The following is a 19,107-nucleotide window of genomic DNA, read 5'->3' as shown; positions in this document are numbered from 1 at the left end:
ACAGGGAGCCTGATGTGGGACTTGATCCTGGGACTCTGGGAACATGCCCTGAGCCGAAGGCAGAAGCTCAACCACTGAGCCACCCAGGCATCCACCTCCCTTTTTTTTTTTTTTTTTTAAGATTTTATTTATTTATTCATGATAGACAGAGAGAGGCAGAGACACAGGCAGAGGGAGAAGCAGGCTCCATGCAGGGAACCCAACATGGGACTTGATCCCAGGACTCCAGGACCACGCCCTGGGCCAAAGGCAGGCGCCAAACCACTGAGCCACCCAGAGATTCCCCCCCCTTCTTTTTAAAATAAAGCAAGCTCTATACCCAATATGGGGCTTGAACTCACAATCCCGTAATCAAAAGATCAAAAACTCTACTGACTGAGCCAGCCAGGCACCTCATAAATGGTCTTTTCAGCAGTTTTTTAAAAACATAAAATAGCACTGCAAAAAGTAACATATGTAAACCTTAATGACATTAGAATACCATTTTTAATGTCTGTTAAGTACTACAACTTATTTGTATAAATACTTGTTTTTAGATTGCTTTATACTAACAACTCTGGGCTGAATATATGTCCATTTGAAGGGGATCAGAATATGCCACCCTGAAATATGCCACTTTGGCATAAAGACTATTATGAGTTGAGGGCATTTGAGAACAGATGCAGAAAACAGATGCAGAAAAGATTCCCTGCCCTTCTCCTTCCTATCTAAAAGCAGGACATACATTTCCCATGAGAAAGGATCCCTCCCTGTACCAGGAGGTGGAGAGCCAATGCTAAGATAAATCTGTACAAACAAATCCTTATCTTCCATTAGTTTCCCCCATATATTTATTTTCCCACAATTTACTGCCCCGAGAAGTTCAAACTTCTTTTGTCTTGTCACATCTCTCAAATTTATCGCTCTTTGTTAAAAATGGTATATAAGCTCTCAGGCACAAAGGCTTCGTTGGAGTTTTTACTTCATTTCTGTAAGCCCCCCCATATACATGTGAAATAAACTTTTTTTCTCCTGTTAATGTCTTCTGTCAGTTCAGTTTGTCCCAGGGCTTCAGCCACTAAACCTAAGAGAATAGAGGAAAAAGGTTTTTTCCTCCTCTACATCTTTTTGTTGTTTAAAGATTATTTTTAGAAAGAGAGAGAGAACATGTGCACCTTATGGGGAGCTCGATCTCACAGCCCATGAGATCATGACCTGAGTGGAATTCAAGAGTGGGATGCTCAACCGACTGAGCCGCCCAGGTACCCCACCCCTACATCATCTTTGTCTATACATCCAATTATTTCCTTGGTCTGGAGTTGCCTGTCACATTTTTGACATTGATACTTATTGCCAAAGTGCAGTTAAAAAGACTATAGACGGGGGATGTCTGGATGGCTCAGCAGTTGAGTGTCTGCCTTTGGCTCAGGGTATGATCCCGGAGTCCTAGGATCAAGTCCCATATTGGGATCTTTGCATGGCGCCTGCTTCTCCTTCTGCCTGTGTCTCTGCCTCTCTGTCTCTCATGAATAATTAAAAAAAAAAAAAAAGACTATAGACAGGGTCGCCTGGGTGACTGTCGGTTAAGCACCTGACTTCCAATTAAATTATGATCTTAGGGTCCTGGGGTGAAGTCGGGAGTTGGGTTCCACATTCAGCTGGGAGTCTGCTTCCTGCCACTCCCTCTGCCCATTCTCTCTCTCTCTCAAATAATCTGTTAAATAAAATAGCTAATATTGTAAAAAAAAATTGTGGACATATTCATGCCTACTATCAAGGCGTGTGTATGCATTCTCATGAGCCTAATTGTTCTCTTAGATTTAAATTCCACTGCTACATGAGGCTTCTACATTTACTCAGTACCACCATCTCTTTTTCTTTTGTGAAGTTCTTCCCAACTTGGGTCTGCAGTACTTTGCAGCTGAGTACTTCACTGTTCTCTTGTTAATTCATTTTAAAAAAGGAAAGTGTGTATGTGTGTGTGGGGGGGATAGAAACCCCAGCTTTTATTAGTGCCTGGTGCTATGCGAGGCAGTAGAGATGCAAATACGAGTTAGACCAAATCACCATGTTCCAAGAACTCATGGTCCAGTGGGCATTTAAAGTTTGATGTTAAATACATCTTGTGAGTAGCTATGGAGTGGGAAGGGGATTTTTAAAAAATGAGTATAATTGGTCTCCTGCTTACAGTCTGACAGTACAGCACTGGCATAGTAAATGGTGTCTGTTCATGAGTCTCTAGCACTAAATTATGAAAGAGGTCCTCAAATATACATTTCTTCCAGCAGTGTGGGACTGTCATTACAAACGCAGAGTAAATCCCCAACTAAAAGTACCACTTCTTACCCATCCCAGTAGCTATAGCATTTGACCCACATAGAAGGTCAGGAAATGTCTGTTGAATGGTGGAGGAATGAATAAATTCACGATGACTAAAGACTGCTTATTATAAGCAAGGAAAAACTGAAACTTTAAATATTTACAATCTCCCCACCTCTAAAGAGGGCAGATCCTACTAAAGGTGCCTTTGTTTTGATGATGGAGTGGGGAAGTTTAGGAGAGAGTGATAGGGAATAAAAGGTCCTCTATTATAAAGGGGGGCGGGGAAATCCAGGGAAACAGCTAGGAAGGAGATAGGAGTTCATGAGAGCAGAGCATAATGTAAAGAGATGGGGCAACTGCAAAAGGGAGTGGGCGGGGGCAAATATGTTTTATGATATTTAGAAAGTCTGCTGTGTGATTTGTGATGTAACTCCCCCCTCTCCCCAAGAAAACATCAGTTATTTAAAAAAAAAGTGCACTCTTTGGTCTTTAGATCCTGGTCAAGACTTGTCTTTTGAAGGTGGGAAGGCATCAAGTCGGGCTCAAGGGTGGACACAGGCTGAGAGCGGAGACAGTAAGGGAGGCCCAGGGTGGTTTGTTATTTATACACAGCTTGTGTGTTCAAGGATCACGGAATAAAACTTTTGAGTCTGAACTGTTACTAGGTTGGCCAAGGGGGAGCGGGGCAAACAAAGAGTTGGATTACAGTGGTGGTGAAGAGCCAGGATGATTTAATCTGGCTCCAGAGGGGTGGGTTGTGGGCAAGTCCTAATTCTCAACGTGTTTGCTCAGGGCAGTGCTGAGCACCTAACAGGACCAAGGCAGCTATTTGCTGACTGCTGGGTTCCTACGGGATAGAGGAGGGGTCGGTTACAGCAATCGGTGAGTCACACATCGCTGCCCCCATTGCAGAGATGAAGGTAATGAGGCCCGGAGGTAATTCCAAGCCTCCCAGAGGTCAGGGCGGAGCCAAGGGCCCTTCAGGCCCCACTCCCCGAGCCCCGCAACCCGCTCCACCGCAGCTTGCGCGGGCACCCCAGCCCCGCCCCAGCCCCGCCCCAGCCCCGCCCCCTTCCGGGTCCCGCCCCGCCCCGCCCACCCGGGAGTACTTCCTCTCCGGCAACGGAAGCCGCGGCTCGGAGCTCGGCGGAGCAGGGAGTCCTCGGCTCGAGGGCCCACGGGAGCAGCCCTGGGGCCGGGCAGCGGAGGCGCCAGGTGGCGGCGGGTCCTTAGTTCTCGGGTCACCACCGGAAATAACGCGGCAGCCACTTCCCTCGCGAAGGCCTGAGGCTGACGTTACTTCCGGGGCCTGTGCGGGCAGGGGAAGGCCGGAAGTGGCCCCAGTTCCGGCCCCGTGGGCGGCGGGGCGGAGCCCAGGAGGGGCCCCTCGGGGTTTCCACGTTTGGTCCTCTGGAGCGCCTGGGAGTTTAGGAGGCTGCCCTGAGCAGGCAGTGTGGCTGCCTAGCAATGATGATACAGGACGTCCAGTTAAATATGAATTTCAGATAAGCAACAAATTTTTTGGTCTAGGTAGGTGTGTCTCAAAGATTGTATGGAACATATTTATATTAAAGACGTGCCTCGTTAATCTGAAATTCAAGGTTAACTGGACGTTCTGTATTTTAACATTTTAAGTGGCAGCCTCAGCCTTGAACACCCCCCCCATCCTCACCCCTCCATCCTCCCCTGGACCCTGGTATACTGTGGCGAGGTTAGGATCCTCTAGGCCTGTGTCCATCTGGGAAACAGGTACAAAGTTCACCCAGGCTGTCAAGCTGTTGCTACATTCTAAGCCACTTTTGGTTCGCGGCCCAATGGGCCAGTCCTAAGGGCTTCCTGGCAAAAAAGCTGAGGCCATTTTCTGAGTCCCCATGGCAGCGCCCTCTGTTCCCTTTCAGGGCTGGAAGTCAGGCAGCGCTGATCTTAAGGGGAAAATGAGAACCATGCTGCCTAAGTGGCTGAGGACTACACGTTGGTAGGTTTTTGAGGGAAGGATAAAATGTTTGGGGTTCAAGTTTTCTGTGTGAACAGTGGGCAGCTTCAGAGAGGCCACAGATGTCAAGGGGAGAGCATTAGTCTTACTCTTCCCACCTCATTTGGCACCTGAGGCCCGGTGAAAGAAAAGGAGCTCTCTCTGTGGCAGAGCTGGATTTCCAGCCTCCTTCCCGTGCTCTGTCCACGCCTACACTGCAGTCAGCCGGCAGCAATTATGGTGGGCATTGTTAAAGTAGATGCATTTTTTAGAGAGGATCTCTTTGGGGCTTTATTGTCCCTGAGCTCTGGACAGTCTTCTGATCTTCACCCTAAGGCTTCTTTAGCTTTTACCTTGCCTAGTTGGGAAGATGACTGTTTGGCCTCAGCTGTGGGAGCCTGGTCTTTCCTGCTCTAGACGATTGGCTCTCACTCCCGTGGGTGGTGTGACCCACAACTTGTATGTCAGAGCAAAAGGCGTGTTCTTGGCGGGGCTGGGTCTGGCCAGCCAAGTAGGTTCTGTCTTGCAGCTTGGGCCCCATGATGCATGGCCTCAATGTGGTGTCGAGGGACTTCTCTAAGGTTCCACCATGAGCCAGTCTTTGCTGCCACTTCTCATTGGAACCTGAACGTTTTGCTGGACTGGCCTTCAGTGTTGGGATTCCTCAGGCTGTGTGTCTTGAGGAGTAAGGAGGGTCAAGAGGATGTGCTCTGGGCCTGCCTGTCAGTGCTCCTGTGAGCCTGCTGCCTCCCCACATAGACCTAGCCTTCCAGGCTCCCCAGCCCAGATCCACAAGCTAATGAAATAGAGCAGGCTGCAGGTCATCAGGCTCGGGGTCAGTTGATGAGACAGCCAGCCGCCTTTTGGCAACAGAAGTGGTAAAGAGGTAGGGAAAGAGTGCCAAAAAGGGGTGTTGCCTCTGGATGAGGACTCATAAGTGCAGGGGGTGGGAAAGGGGTGGGGCAGGAGCCCACTGATAGGCACTGCTCCCTCTGTGAATGATTAACTCTCAGCCAATGTGGGTGGCCTAGGAGGAGGGCTCAGCTAACAGGACCTTTGGACTGGGGCAGAGTGTCCAGAGGGCCAGAGTATAATCTGGAGAAGAGGAGGACATGGTAGGTGGCAGGCTTGGGCTCTGAGAACTGGAGTGAGATCAGGCTGCTGAGGGCCTCAGAAAGTCTTGGCCTGGCAGATGGCCCATTGCAGCAGCTGCTGTGGGGTCCAGCTCCAAGCCCCCAAGGAGATGGCTGTATGTGGGGGGTGTCTGTCTCTGGTCTTGCAGCAGCCTCACTAGTGTTTTCTTCCTCCTAGGTGGCCATGGGTGCCAGGTGGTGGTGAGAGCAGTGGGGCATGGCTATAGTTCTGCAAGCTCTGCCCTGCTTGGCCCGAGCACCCTTGCGCCCACTCCTCCCGGGGCGCCCAATGGTCCGGCTGGCCAGTGGCATGGCCCTGGCAGAGCAGGCGCAGCACCTGTTTGAGAGCACCGTGGGTGCCGTGCTTCCAGGCCCCATGCTGCACCGGGCACTGTCCTTGGATCCTGGTAGTGGGCTGCTGAAGGTGCGGGACCGGAGCTTTCAGCTGCGACAAAACCTCTACCTGGTGGGCTTTGGCAAGGCTGTGCTGGGCATGGCAGCTGCAGCTGAAGAGCTACTGGGCCAGCATCTCGTGCAGGGTGTGATCAGCGTGCCCAAGGGGATTCGTGCTGCCATGGAGCGTGCTGGCAAGCAGTAAGGAGGCTTGGGGGGCTGTTTCCCACTGTCCCTGGGAGGGGAAGCTAGGCTCAAACTCAGTGCTGGATCAGGCCTCCCTCCCTCAGCAGCATCCCTTTTCTTCTGGGTCTGAACTGGCTTCAGAATGGGTGAAGCTGTACAGCTGAGAAATCAGGTGGGAGGAGAGGAACTCACCTCATCTCTTGCTGTCTGTTCTCTCTTCAGGGAGATGCTGTTGAAGCCACACAGCCGTGTCCAGGTATTTGAGGGTGCAGAGGACAACCTGCCAGACCGTGATGCACTTCGGGCTGCACTGGCCATCCGGCAGCTGGCTGAAGGTCTCACAGCTGATGATCTACTGCTTGTACTCATCTCAGGTGTGGGTGCCAGATTGGCTCAGGACAGTTTAGGGGGGTGGTGGTGGTGGTGGTGGTGGTTCCAAATATCAGGTCGGGAGAGATGGTTGGTTTGAGCTTCCAGGGTTACAGAGCAAGGGAGGCAGTAAGGTCTCTGTATGGCTGACCTCTGGGTGGCCCTGGGCAGGTTATCCGGCCTCTCTGGAGCTGTGTGGGTCCTCCTCCCATTGACCATGTTGGGTGACCATGAGAGGGCTCATAGGGAGCATGTAACTCAGGGTGTGGTGAGGGAAAATGCCCCTGCTGTTGCTGCTGTCTGTGCCAGTGTGACCTGGGGCTGGAACCCAGGTCACCAGCTCCCATGGAGCCCTTCCTTGGTCTCTCTGTCTCTTCATGATCTACCCCCATTCCAAGCTCATAAGGAATAGTTCTTCCAGTGCCTGCTGGGATCTGGGCTACTCAAGGCAGGGCACAGCCTCAGGTGCCTGGGGTGTGGTGACCATACACACGTTCACTGCATGTCCACACGAGGGCACCCTAACCCCACCTTTCCAGCATCCCCTTCCCTGGTGTGCCTGCCCGCTTCCCTAAGTGGGGAGGTTCCTTTGCAGTCTTATCCCTCTTGCCCAACTTCTTCACCCTATCTGCAGGTGGGGGCTCAGCCTTGCTGCCTGCCCCTATCCCACCCGTAACACTGGAGGAAAAGCAGACACTCACCAAGCTGCTGGCAGCCCGAGGAGCCAATATCCAGGAGCTGAACACCATCCGGAAGGCCCTGTCCCAGCTCAAGGGTGGGGGGCTGGCTCAGGCCGCCTACCCTGCCCAGGTATATGGGTCTCTTCTACCCCAGGCAGCCCTGGGCTGGTGGAGCCAGGCCCACAAATGCCAGAGAGATGAAAGCCTGGAACAGCTTGCAGATTGGCAGGGGCCTGGAGTGGGAGGGGCCTCAGAGAGGATGGGGGTGGGGTGTCCAAATGGCCTCGTGTTCTGCAAACCCCCTTGAGAGGGGTTAGAAAAGGAGGAGAAAATGCACCTGACAGCATGAGGGTGTGTGGATATGTGGCAGGGGATACGTGGCAGCTTGTCCTCCGTGGCTATGGGGTGAGAAGCAGGAGGGACTGAGCCTCTGTGACTCCTCCCCAGGTGGTGAGCCTGATTCTGTCAGACGTGGTGGGGGACCCTGTGGAGGTGATCGCCAGCGGCCCCACTGTGGCCAGCGTCCATAATGTGCAAGATTGCCTGCACATCCTCAATCACTACGGCCTTCGTGCTGCCTTACCACGTTCTGTGAAGACGGTGCTGGCTCGGGCTGACTCTGACCCTCATGGGCCACACACCTGTGGTCACGTGCTCAACGTGATCATTGGCTCCAACACTCTGGCACTGGCTGAGGCCCAGCGGCAAGCTGAGGCACTGGGATACCGGGCAGTGGTGCTGAGTGCCGCCATACAGGGCGATGTGAAAAGTGTGGCCCGGTTCTATGGGTTGCTTGCCCAAGTAGCTGGAGCCCAGCTCACCCTGCCTGGGACTAGAGCCTCTGTGAAGGAGGATGAGCAACTTCGTGAGTTGGCAGCTGAGCTCCAGCTCCCAGACCTGCAGCTGAAGGAGGCTCTGGAGACTATGGCCGGGGCTAGGGGCCCTGTCTGCTTGCTGGCTGGTGGTGAGCCCACAGTACAATTGCAGGGCTCCGGAAAGGGTGGCCGGAACCAGGAACTGGCTCTACGTGTTGGAGCAGAGCTGGGACAACGGCCGCTGGGGTCTGTAGATGTGCTGTTTTTGAGTGGTGGCACTGATGGGCAGGATGGGCCTACAGAGGCAGCTGGGGCCTGGGTCGTGCCTGAGCTTGCCAGCCAGGCTGCCACTGAGGGCCTGGACGTGGCCACCTTCTTGTCCCACAATGACTCACATACCTTCTTCCGCTGCTTTCGTGGTGGAGCACACCTGCTGCACACAGGACTCACTGGCACCAATGTCATGGACGTTCACTTCCTATTCCTGCGGCTACGGTGATGGCACAGGTCATGTTTTAGGAGGCACAGAGGTGACCTATGAGGCAGCATCCTGGGGCAGAGCAGGGTTGGTCTGCAAGACCTCACTAGGCTTTAGGGCCCCTTCTCTCCTTGGCCTGGTTGTTTGGTTGAACCTCACCCTTCATACCCAGGGCTTCTGCTCTGTGTTCATTCCCCCCAACCAGACTGGCAGATGGGAGTTCTCTTTTCTCCCTACTTTCTGTCATGACAGCAGGTACCCTTGAGGGCTAGGATGAGCACCTTGGCTGGTTTGCTATTCCTGGTCTTCTCCCTCCACACCGGGCAGCCCCTCTGCTGAGCTCTTGAGTGTTTTTTCTGTGGGGTGAAGTAAGAAGGACTGCAAATAAAAAGAACCACACTCTGGGTTCTCTGTGTGTTTTCCCGCAGAGCAGACTCACACAGAGTTGTTGGGAAAGGGAGTGGGGTCAGGCTGTAGCCCCAGTACTAGGACTCTATAGGAGTTCCCCACACCTCTCTCTGCAGGACACGCTCAATACTTGTTTTACTGGAATAGGAGCCTAGGAAGGTTGATCCTGGCTTCTGGCACACTCAGTGTGGTCAAGCAGAGACCCCTGGAAGGACAGGCCAAAGGACTACAGTCTGTGGGGTCTGAAGGGGACAGGCCACCCATCCAACCATGACTCCCCTGTGGCATCCGTGCTGCAGTCTCCGGGTTCTGTATACCTTGCTGGGTGCAAGCTTACTAGCCACTGAGGCTATCCTCAACTTCTGTATTTGGATGGCCCTTAGGGGATAGATCACACCTTTTGTTGAACTGCCCTTTGTTTATCCGGAGGCTATTCCCAACCACACAGGATTCTGGACCTTGTTTCCTTGTGTCAGGCCCATTTCCTCAGGCTGAACATCCCAGTTTCTTTAGCTGCTTCTTTGGGACACAGGGCAGCTCCTGGTGCCAGCCCTGCAGTGGGGTTCTCCAGTGCTGAGATGAGGGGTCAGAATATTGATGGGATCCAGCAGCCATCTGCCCATTCCCCTGCTATAGTTGGCTAGGAAAGAGGCTTGGGAAAAGAGCAACAGAGGAAAGCTTCCCTTGGCTAGGCTAGGAGCCTGTCCTGGGAGAGGGCAGGGCTGCTGTCCTGTGTCTGGGCCCACTTGCTCAGCATCCAAGCCCTCCGTTGGCCGCCCCCGCCGTACGCCACGGCTCCAATCCCTATATGAGTGAGCAGTAAAATCACATAGGAATAAAAAGCCATAGAGAACAGCGAGGCCTGGGGCTGCTCCTGCTGGCCCCCTCTTCGCTGAGGGTGTGAGGGGCTCTGGCCCGGGGCTGGCACACCCTCCCTCTGGGAAGACACTCCCTCACCTACTTGGGCCCTAGACAGCCCAGCCTGCCGATGGTTCATGACCTGGGGACAAGGTGAGGCGAGTAATGTGAGCCAGGCTCTGGAGGTCAGGGAGGTTTAGGAAAGAGGGGAGTTTGCATCCCTCTGTGATGGAGGGTACCTCTTCCTTTGCTTCTGTGCTGGCATGGAGTTTTCACTGACTGTGGGGTCATAGTCTGGGGGGATATTGCCCCTACATGGCAGTACCTGTGCCGTCTTGCTCCTCTGACAGCCTTTAGATATGCCCTGTTCTGTTTCAATCCTTGCCCTTGGGAGCATGGATATTAGCATTGGGTGTCAAGTTCCAGGCAAGAGCAGGATAAGAGGGCAGGACCTGTGGCAGAGTGCTTGTCTGCCCTGTCCACAGTGTGTGTGTGTGTGTGTATGTGTGTTGGTATGTGAACACACAGATGTGGGTGGCCAAGGGTAGAGGGTGTGTTGTTGCTTGTGGACTACGCTGCTTACATACCTGTTGAGGGCTTTGGGTGTCGGTGGGGTCTCAATGGAGGGTTCCCTATACCCTTTTGGCCCTTGTGCTGTGCCTCTGTGGGGGCTAGGAGGCCAGGGACTGGATTGCACCTAACCCATTAGATTTGCTCATTTGGTATCCCCAAGATAAGAACAGATATATTTGGTGTCAATCTAAATGAAAATATGATATAAACACTGCATGGTGTTCAATAGGACTTATTATTTGCTCCATAAATTTCAATTATGGGTCATAATAATCGCTCCATCCTGTGGCTCTTGGTTTCTGTCTCTCTTGGCTCAGGTTACCGTCACCCTCGTGCCCACCTAATTTCCATTCCCTGAAGCTCTCCCTGGCCCACCTGGAGGCTTTTGCCACAAAGGGTGCCCAGCAAAAGCAACCCCCCCCCCCCCCCATTGCTGCCACCTTTGCAGGCTCTTCCATTTTCTGTACTTGGTGTGAACTAAAAAGAGCTGGCCAGTGGGCCTGGACAGCACGTAGGTATCAGCTAATCCAAGTCTCTTTGTTTTATAGCTGGAGAAACAGAGAGAGAAGGTAGCTTGTCTGGGGCACCTCAGGAACTCTGCCACCAAACCAGGAGAGCCTGGTCGGGACCTGTTTGCCCACCCTCTGTGGCTCAGAGGCCCTGGGGCCCAGAGAGGGCTCAGCCAGAGTCAGGGATCCACTCTTGCCTCCCTGCTTGTCCCTCAAGTGCTTGGAGATGGTGATGTGACCATGCTTGGCCTCTGTGGGAACCATAAAACAGATTTGTCAGTCCCTTTTTGGTTTAGATTTCACAGTTGCATTGTGTGTATGATTAGGTAGAAAACCACATGTGGTTGGGTGATGGATGGGCTTCTATACAGATTTTCTATGCAGATCCGTGTATGTGTGCATGGGAATGTGTGTAGGTATGTGTGGTCCCACCCAACCCACAGCTACTTCCTGAGCAGGCATCTGAGCCATGCTTGCTCTGCCCCCCGGGTGAGGACATACAGTTTGGTGTGGTCAGCCATTCGAGATACGGTGAAGCAAGTTGGACAAGGAGGCCGTAAAGGCTGGCAGAGGCCAACTGGTGAAGGGCTTTGTGTGCCTGGCTGAGGGGGGTCAGACTTCACATGGGCAGCAGTGGCAAGCCTCCTGGGATTTTGGCAAGGGGTGGTGTGGGGAGGCTATTTCAGGACTCAGATGCTGAGGCCAGCTTTGCAGAGATGGGGGATGCCAGGAGGGAGTGCCAGGAGGTGGAGGAGGTGAGAGTGCCGCAGGTGAGAGAGAGGTGTGTCACCAGGCTGGGGAACCCCTCCCAGCTCCCCTCTCCCCTCAGACAGCCCTCCAGATGTCCACTTTGGAACCAAGGCTAGAAGCCGTGGTTCAGACACCCCTCTCAATGCCTTCAGGATCTTGAGGATCTGGGGACGGGGGTGGAGCAGCTGGGCAACTGGTGGATGCTTTGATGAGCATAGGTACCCTGCCCTTATGTAGGCTCTCACGGGATGGCCCGTTAAAAGCCTTAGAAGGAGCCCTGCAGTGGGAGTTGGGTCCTAGATCCTGGCCTTGCCACCTTCCTTTCTCCTGTTCTTGCTTTTCTCTTCTGTCTAATGGGGACAACATCCTGTCCTGCTTGCCTCTCTGGGGAGGTGTCAGCAGTAGATGGATCTGGGCAAGAAAGTTCTGTGGAAGTGGGGGTGCTCAGGGAGGGAGGCAGGGAAGAGAGAGGTGCTGGCCTTTTCCAAGGAGAGGCTTGGCGAGCTTTCTACTCAGGGAAGCCCCCTTCTTCCAGGCAGGGCCTGGGTTAGAGCCAGTAAGGCCTTGATGCCCAATGACTGAGGCCCTCTGACCAGCACTCGCGAAGGGTGGTCTTTGAATTTTAAATGGCTGCTAGTGTGTGCAGTGCCCTGAGAAGTTGCAGAACCAATGTGGGGAGGGGGTGTCAGCTAGAGCTAGAGTAAGCTAACCCAGCCTGAGAAGGAGCCCCCTTTGTGTCTCAGAGAAAAATGGACAGGGTGGCCTGATCCCTCTGGATCTGGATCATGGGTGAGGGACATGATGAAGCCCAGAGTGGGGTGGGGGAGGACTGGCTTGACTGTGGGCTAGGAATTCCTAGCAGAGTGAGAGAATTTGGGGGTGTGCTAGGGGAGGATGGGGTTGTGTAGGGGTGGGCGTGGGATATTGACACACCACTCAGGGTGTAGCCAATGGCCTAGGCAGGCTGCTGCATGAGAGTGGGGTCATGGAGCTGTGCTGAACTGAGTCCAGGCCAGGAGGGGTAGCCTTTTCCCCTGAGACAGGGATGTCTGGGGGTCAGCTGCTCCCAGGTAATCACTAGGGCCAGTCCTGAGGCTTTCCTCTCACACTTCCCCTGGCTGGGCTGCCCTTGGGCCCATAGGGACTGGATGGGTTGGGCTGTGGCAAACCACCTGGGCCTTGGAGACCTGATGCCCATAGCTCTGATTCCATCTCTCTGTACATGTTGGTCCATCTGGGGTTATTGCCTGCTCAGTTGAGGAGGCTGTATTAGGGAAGAGGGTGAGGAGAGTTGGACCCCAGAAACAAGTGCCCCAACTGACCTGTCCTAGGGGGACAAATGCCCCTGGCAGCTCTGCCTTATGGGTCACTACCCACCATGATCTTGTACATGGATGGCTTCCTGGGAGTTCAGGGAGCTATATAGGATCTGGCCCTGCCCTGGCCAGATAACCAGAAGCTGTGTCCCCAAGATGCATCCCACTGGGGACCTCCCTCCTGGTCTCTGCATACTCCCAACCTTTCCTGCCCCTCCTCTGGCAGTCAGCAGAGCCACCCTGCCTGCCTCTCTAGAGAAATGTGAGCAGCGCAAGGTCCCCAAGCAGCCCTGCCTCTCCATCCCCGCCTCCAGCTGAGAAGGGGGCGGGGTCCCAGCACTGGCTTTGCCCATTCCATCTACTCCCACCCAGCCTGCCCAGCTTCAGGGTCTCTGGGTCTCCTGGGAGCCTTGGGTCATCTCTAATAACTGCACTTGTAGTCTCATGCAGGAGCTAGGTCTCTGTCTCCACCTGTTCTCTCCAACCCCCTCTGCCCCCTCCCCACTTTCTTCCCTGTCCAGCTCAGGAGGCTGACCACAAGAGCATGTGGGCTCTGGCCTGAATCCCTACTGTCCACTACTGTGGGTAAAGCTGTCCTGGGGATCCTATTTTGTGGGAGCTGGTCAAGGATCCCTAGTGGAGGGAGACGGCCCCTCCCCACATGTGGCTCTGTGGATCTGCTGTCAGGAGCTTGGGGTGAAAACAGCCAGCCTGTGGCAGGGAGCAGATCTCTCCTTTTCTGCCCACTGCCCACCCCCACACCCCCCCCTCCTGCCACCTGGGTAGTGGAAGCAGCCCAGCACATCCCTGACCAGCAACCAAAACCCCGGCAGGGACAGGCACCTTAGGGGTCACAGCCTTGTGGACAGCGCCACTGCTGCCACCCAGCAACCTTGCAGCCACAGCCCTGCCAGAGGCAGGGTTCAGAGCCCTGGACTCCAGGACCAGGCACACACACCTTCAGGTGTGGCTATTCCGGGCAGCCCAGCCCCCGCCCACCCAGTCAGGACCCCCCTGAGGGTCCCCCTCAGCCCAAGGCCACCCTTAGAAGCCAACCCCAGGGTAGGGACGCCAGGGTAGGGACGGAGCCTGCCGGCTCCCAAGCAGCTCTACTCCCTGGCGCCCTGGCAGCCAAGTGGCCACCCCTCTGCCCTGGGCTCCTGCTGACCGCCGGGGCATCGGGCTCTCTGACTGCTGTGCCCGCTGCCCCGGGCCGGGAGGCGCCGCGCCGGACTGTCCACCGTCCCCACCTGCCCGCCCCCCAGGACTCCGGCTGCCGCGCCCGGCGTCCCGGCTCCCCGCTCACCTCGGTGGCGCTGTCTCCGCACCAGAGGCACTGCAGTGTGGGAACTGTCCCGAGGAGCCAGTTCTCCGCTGAAACAAAGAGGTGGGGGAGAGAGAGGGGGGCAGCGGGAGAGGGAGAGGGTGAGTGAGCGGGAAGGAGCGGAGGCTGGAGGGGAAGAGGGAAGGGAGAGGGTGAGGGAGGAGATGGGAGGGAGGGGATCGCGCGGGGAGATCACGCCTGACTCCCCAGACTGAGGGCCGGGGCGCCGAGGGGAGAGGAAGTGGGGAGGGGACAGAGGGGAGGATTGTTCGAGGGACGGCACGGCGCGGGGCGTGGGCCGGAGAGGGAGCGGGGTGACAGGCAGGGCTGCGGGTGGCCGCGGGCAGGGGGCCCCACCCGTCCTCTGCCCTCTGCCTGCTGGGGCACCTGGGTGGCCAAAGGCCACCGAGGGGAAGGGGAGGGAGAGGCGGGTACCGGGTGAGGGCTAACAGGCTGGGAGGAGGGGGGTGTTGCCGGGACAAAGGCGGGAGCAGAACAAAGGTGTCCGAATGGAGGAGTCGGCCCCTGCTGACCTCTGGGTGCCGCAGTCCCCAGCGTCCTGGACAGAGTCTCCTGAAGGGAGGGCAGGTCCACTCTGAGGCGGTCCAGGCTCCAAAGTGGCAGCTTGAGGTCAAGGGGAGAGGGGGTGGGCTGTGAGAGTGGGCAGGGCCCCTTCCTCTGAGAGAGGTCGAGCATGCTGGCCGCAGGGGCTGACCACACATCAGGATGCCAGTGTCACTGTCTCTTTGGGGGAGGGGATGGTTGACAGGGTCTGAAGCTTGGCCTGAAAGCTGGGTGGGGCAAGTCCCCTTTTAGGCAAAAGCATTTGGGGTCCCAGGGGAGGAGGGGAGGAGGGGAGGGATAGGGATGAGGGAGTGGGGAGCTGGGGACAGGGCGGACATGAGGTGGGAAAGGGGCTGCAGAGGGTGAGTGTCCAGAGCCCAGAGCATCAGCCCTCAACAGCCCGTGGGCAGCAGATGCTTCCCTCTCCACACCCCGCAGTTCTGGGGCTGCCACTTCCCTCCTGAGTCTAAGTGCCTAAGCGATGCTGGGACAGGCAAGGGCACCAGGGAAATCAGTTTGGGCTGCTCAGGGACAAGTCTGTGTTAGGGCTGTTAGTGCTGCAGGGGGCAGCTGAGGCAGGGTGGCCTGGACCAGAGTCCTACCATCCCTCTCTGGCCCTGGGCATAGTGTCTCCTCTCAGGCCCAGGGGGTACAGAATGTCCTCCTAAGCCTTCTGACTAAAGGACTTTTCCCTTGTCCCACTGGAGACTGCTCATAGAAATTCCAGCACACCTACATTCTCTGGAGGACAGAAGGGGAGGGAGCCAAGGGCTGGCCTGAATCTGTGATGGGGAGAGGGGAAGACACTCCCCCCTCAGTCCCACCCTCCACAGAAAGGGTAAGAGCTAGATGCCCCTTAGAGTCTCCGTTGCCCCCACTCCCTACCACCTCCTCCGGGAAGCTCTCCGGGCCCCAATGAGCAGGGCCACATCAACCCAACTGCCACTGATCTAACTACATCTTTCAGCAGCCTGGAACCCCAAGAAAGGAAAGAATCTACTTCCCTCCTTTCTTTCCTCCCTCCCTCCCTTCTATCCTTTCTTCCTTTCTTCCACTTTTTATTTAGAAATAATTTCAAACTTACAGAAAAGTTGTCAAAATAAGAATAATCTAAGATACTTATATACCCTTTAGTCATATTCAATTATTACTATTTTGCTTCACTTGCTCTATGTATTTGCTGTGAGAGAGAGAGAGAGAGAGAGAGAGAGAGAAAATCATAATTTTTTCCCTGAGCTATTTGAGAGTAAGTTGCAGGCTGTATGCTTCTGTTTCTGTCTCCTGGAGCTAGCTAGCCTAAGGGAGCCCAGACCACGTTGTGTGGGATGAATGAAGGTCTGGAACAGGCAAGGAATGAGTGGACATCATCTACCAGGAGCTCGAGGCCTGGGAACTGGAGGCCCTTGGCTCAGGCCACCCGAGAGTTGGGCTGCAGGGCTGGATGCCACTCATCTTCTGCTCCTCCAGCCTGGGAGTCAGGGAGCCTTTGCCCACTGGAGTAAGTCTGTGGTGTTTGCTGGGAGTGGAGCTGCAGCCTATGGAGCTGGCAGCAGGCAGGCAGGCAGGGTGGAGCTGAAAGAGCAGAGATGCCCACACTGTGGCAGCTGGGCACACTCAGGAAATGGGGTACTGCCTGCCTGGCCCCAAGTGGGCTTGGGAAACTCAGCTGCTGGAGGCCCCAGCCCCAGCGCCAAGGCCTTGAATTCTTGCCTTTGGACCGTCACCACAACCCATGAGGGACAGGGCAGGGATGGGGCCCCACTTGATAGCTGGTCCATGCTGACGGGCTGAAAGAGGGCAGGATGGGGGCTCTGGTCATACTGGGGCTTATGTGATGGCCCCTGACACAGGGCTGGCATTCCTTCTGTCCCTCCAGTGCCCTCAAATGGTTGGAGTCCCATCTGGAGGCTGTCCTTCAGATGACTTCTCTCTTATTCCTCCTAACCCTCATCCGAAGGTTATGGTTAAGTATGGCATTGAAAAGTCACACGGTAAGGGGTGCCTGGCTGGCTCAGTTGGTGGAACATGCGACTCTTGATCTTGGGGTCATGAGTTCTAGCCCATAGAGCTTACTTAAAAAAAAAAAAAAACTAAAACGTCCTGTATCAAATGAGTCATAATAGTAAACTTAAATGTTTGGGGAACAAAATCGCATGGTGAAAGATGATCTGAGTTCTGAAGCTCTGATTTCTTTTCCTTGTAGTTGAATTCCTCTTCCTCCAGGAAGCCCTCTAGACTTCCTCAGATCTTCCTATCTTACATGGCTTCTGGGAAATGCCAGCTCTGTTTATTCCTTTGCTGGTTCACACTGTGCTATGTTAGGGCTTACAGCTTTGCTCTGCCATCAGCCTTTCTCCCTCCTGCTGCCCTAGGCCAGTCATATGACTGATGTCCCATAGATTGATGCCAGTGGCTTGGTTAGTCCTGCTAGGACATTCTCTCTGATGCCCTTGTGCCCCCTAAGAGTCCATAGGCTCTGGGGGTGCTGAAGTGGTGGTGGGGATTAGGCAGGGGGACCCACCCAAGAGAAGAAAGGGTCTTGTTCAAGACCACTGGTCTGTCAGGGCAAAGGCAGGCCTCCAGCTTGGGTCTCTGACCACCATTCAGCACCTTGTGAGCCTGTCCAGGGTGGAGGCTGAGAGTTCTCTCCAAACCCCATTTCGGTGATGGATCTGAGGGAGGAATGCATCCCTGCATCTGTTACCCCAAGCTCCCCCATGTGAGAGCCCAGGGTACACAGACCTCCTCTCCCCCTGCCCATCCCCCAAAGTGATTTCTGCCAATTAGCACATACAGTATTTACTTAATTAGGGTAATGACATAATTAGTGTAAGTTGGGCTCCATCGCATGGCTTCAACATGCAATTATGAGCCGTCAGCGGGAGGCGACATTGTGGAAACGCTCATTCCATTTTGGTTCCAGCATGGAGGCCGGAGCAGCTGTCTGTGCTTGGGAGGGAGGCAGGCAGCAGCCGCCCTGTGGGTAGGCTTCCCTTCTTCCACTTTTTATTTAGAAATAATTTCAAACTTACAGAAAAGTTGTCAAAATAAGAATAATCTAAGATACTTATATACCTTTTAGTCATATTCAATTATTACTATTTTGCTTCACTTGCTCTATGTATTTGCTGGTAACTGCAGGCAGCCATAGACAGCATAGGACAGGGGAGTCAGCAGGGGCAGAAAGGCAGTTTCCAGGGCAGAGGGAGTCCCTGACACTCCCCCCCCCCCATCCCTTATGGATGCTGCTACCCCCACAACCCCGGGGCACAGCAGGGCCCTTGGCTTGGCTGGGGTGACTGAGATTGGAGCCCTGAGGACTACAGGCCCCTTTGCCCCAAGTTGTCTGCCTGAGATGCCACTGTTAGTGAGATCTGTCCTATCTACAGGGCTTTGTGGCTCATGAGAGCCACCTTCTCTTACCCACTGGCCTGGTGGTGGTTCACAGCGGCCCTGTAAGGCCACAGACTGGAAGGACTATTGTTATTCTCATTGGACTAGTAGGGAAACAGGCTCAGAGCAAACATATATCATGGCAGTGCTGACCCTAAGAGGCAGCCCAATGTGGCTGGAGACTTCTCAAGCCCAGGCAGGTCACCCTCAGTCTCAGGGAGGTCTCCTGCCAGGTAGGCTCCTTTCCCTGGGAGGGGCAGGGGATCACTGAGGCAGGCAGTCTCTAGACCCCGGCCTCCCCTCCCTTCCACAAGATTGGGAGGCAGGGCCCTGACCCTCCCAAGACCATCTGTAGCTTTCCTGGATGGCGGGAACCGGGAAGTGAGAGAAGATGGGAAGCAGGGCCACTGTTGTGCCAATGGGGAAAATGAGGCTCTGGGACCTCCAAGAGCTGCTGTGAGAACCGAAATCAGGCTTCTGCAAACCTCCTCCCTGCCTGTTTCCCTGTATGAAAGAAGAGAGTCTATGATCCACAGTCAGACATCCTGGGACTGTCCAGAGCCGCTGGAGGGATGGCACCCACCCTGACATCTATTTAACCTCCCTCTAAATTATATCATCACAGCTGCCCCACCCCTTTATGTCCCACCTGTGCCCTGCCAGGCAGTCAGGGCCCCTGGGGTGACAGTTCCAACTGGCAGTTCTGTCTGTTTCAGGCTGGGCCCCCTGCCCTCTGGAACTGGGGAATCCCTGTCTCCTATCTGGGAGGCCTGGGCCCTGGGGCCATCTTAGACTCTCCCACTCAATGGTGCCCCATCCTATAGGCGATCCCTTCGGATGTTTAGATTCTGTTGTTATCTGAGCTCCTCCACAGCTATGTGGTCAGGGTGAGGCCGGCGTGCTTACTAATTGCTGACTGTGGCCTAAGCACCTTGGGCCTGGTTACCGGGGCAGGGATGGGAAGTGATGGGCAGGCAGAGGTGAGGGTAAATATCTCCAGGGGCTCCTGACCTCAGAGTACAGGTGGATCTAGGTGTAAGGAGTGCCATCCAAAGGGGAAGCAAAGATAAGTACCAGAAAGATCC

General features: G+C 54.8%; 1 protein-coding gene across 20 annotated transcripts in view; it reads left to right on the top strand.

Annotated features, from left to right (window-relative positions):
• The window catches only part of GLYCTK (glycerate kinase), a 34,209-nt gene extending 23,829 nt beyond the window's left edge, over positions 1–10,380 (top strand). For 4 of the 20 annotated variants that reach the window (XM_072720792.1, XM_025986775.2, XM_072720789.1 and 1 more), the window contains 6 exons: positions 3,094–3,183; positions 4,200–4,276; positions 5,585–6,000; positions 6,208–6,359; positions 6,989–7,164; positions 7,482–10,380. In XM_072720792.1, the coding sequence (XP_072576893.1) occupies positions 5,624–6,000; positions 6,208–6,359; positions 6,989–7,164; positions 7,482–8,348 (1,572 nt within the window). In that variant the 5' untranslated portion in view covers positions 3,094–3,183; positions 4,200–4,276; positions 5,585–5,623 and the 3' untranslated portion in view covers positions 8,349–10,380. Of the gene's footprint in view, positions 1–3,060; positions 3,184–3,377; positions 3,517–4,199; positions 4,277–5,232; positions 5,389–5,584; positions 6,001–6,207; positions 6,360–6,988; positions 7,165–7,481 lie in introns of those variants that run through there. The other 16 variants (XM_072720795.1, XM_072720793.1, XM_072720790.1 and 13 more) reach the window with 12 other exon arrangements.
• Positions 10,381–19,107: the final 8,727 nt, after the last annotated feature.

The sequence above is a fragment of the Vulpes vulpes genome, chromosome 9 (assembly GCF_048418805.1).
Source record: "Vulpes vulpes isolate BD-2025 chromosome 9, VulVul3, whole genome shotgun sequence".
NCBI lineage: Eukaryota > Metazoa > Chordata > Mammalia > Carnivora > Canidae > Vulpes > Vulpes vulpes.
The sequence above is the reverse complement of the archived record's forward strand: the minus strand, read 5'-3'. Positions and strand labels throughout refer to the sequence as shown.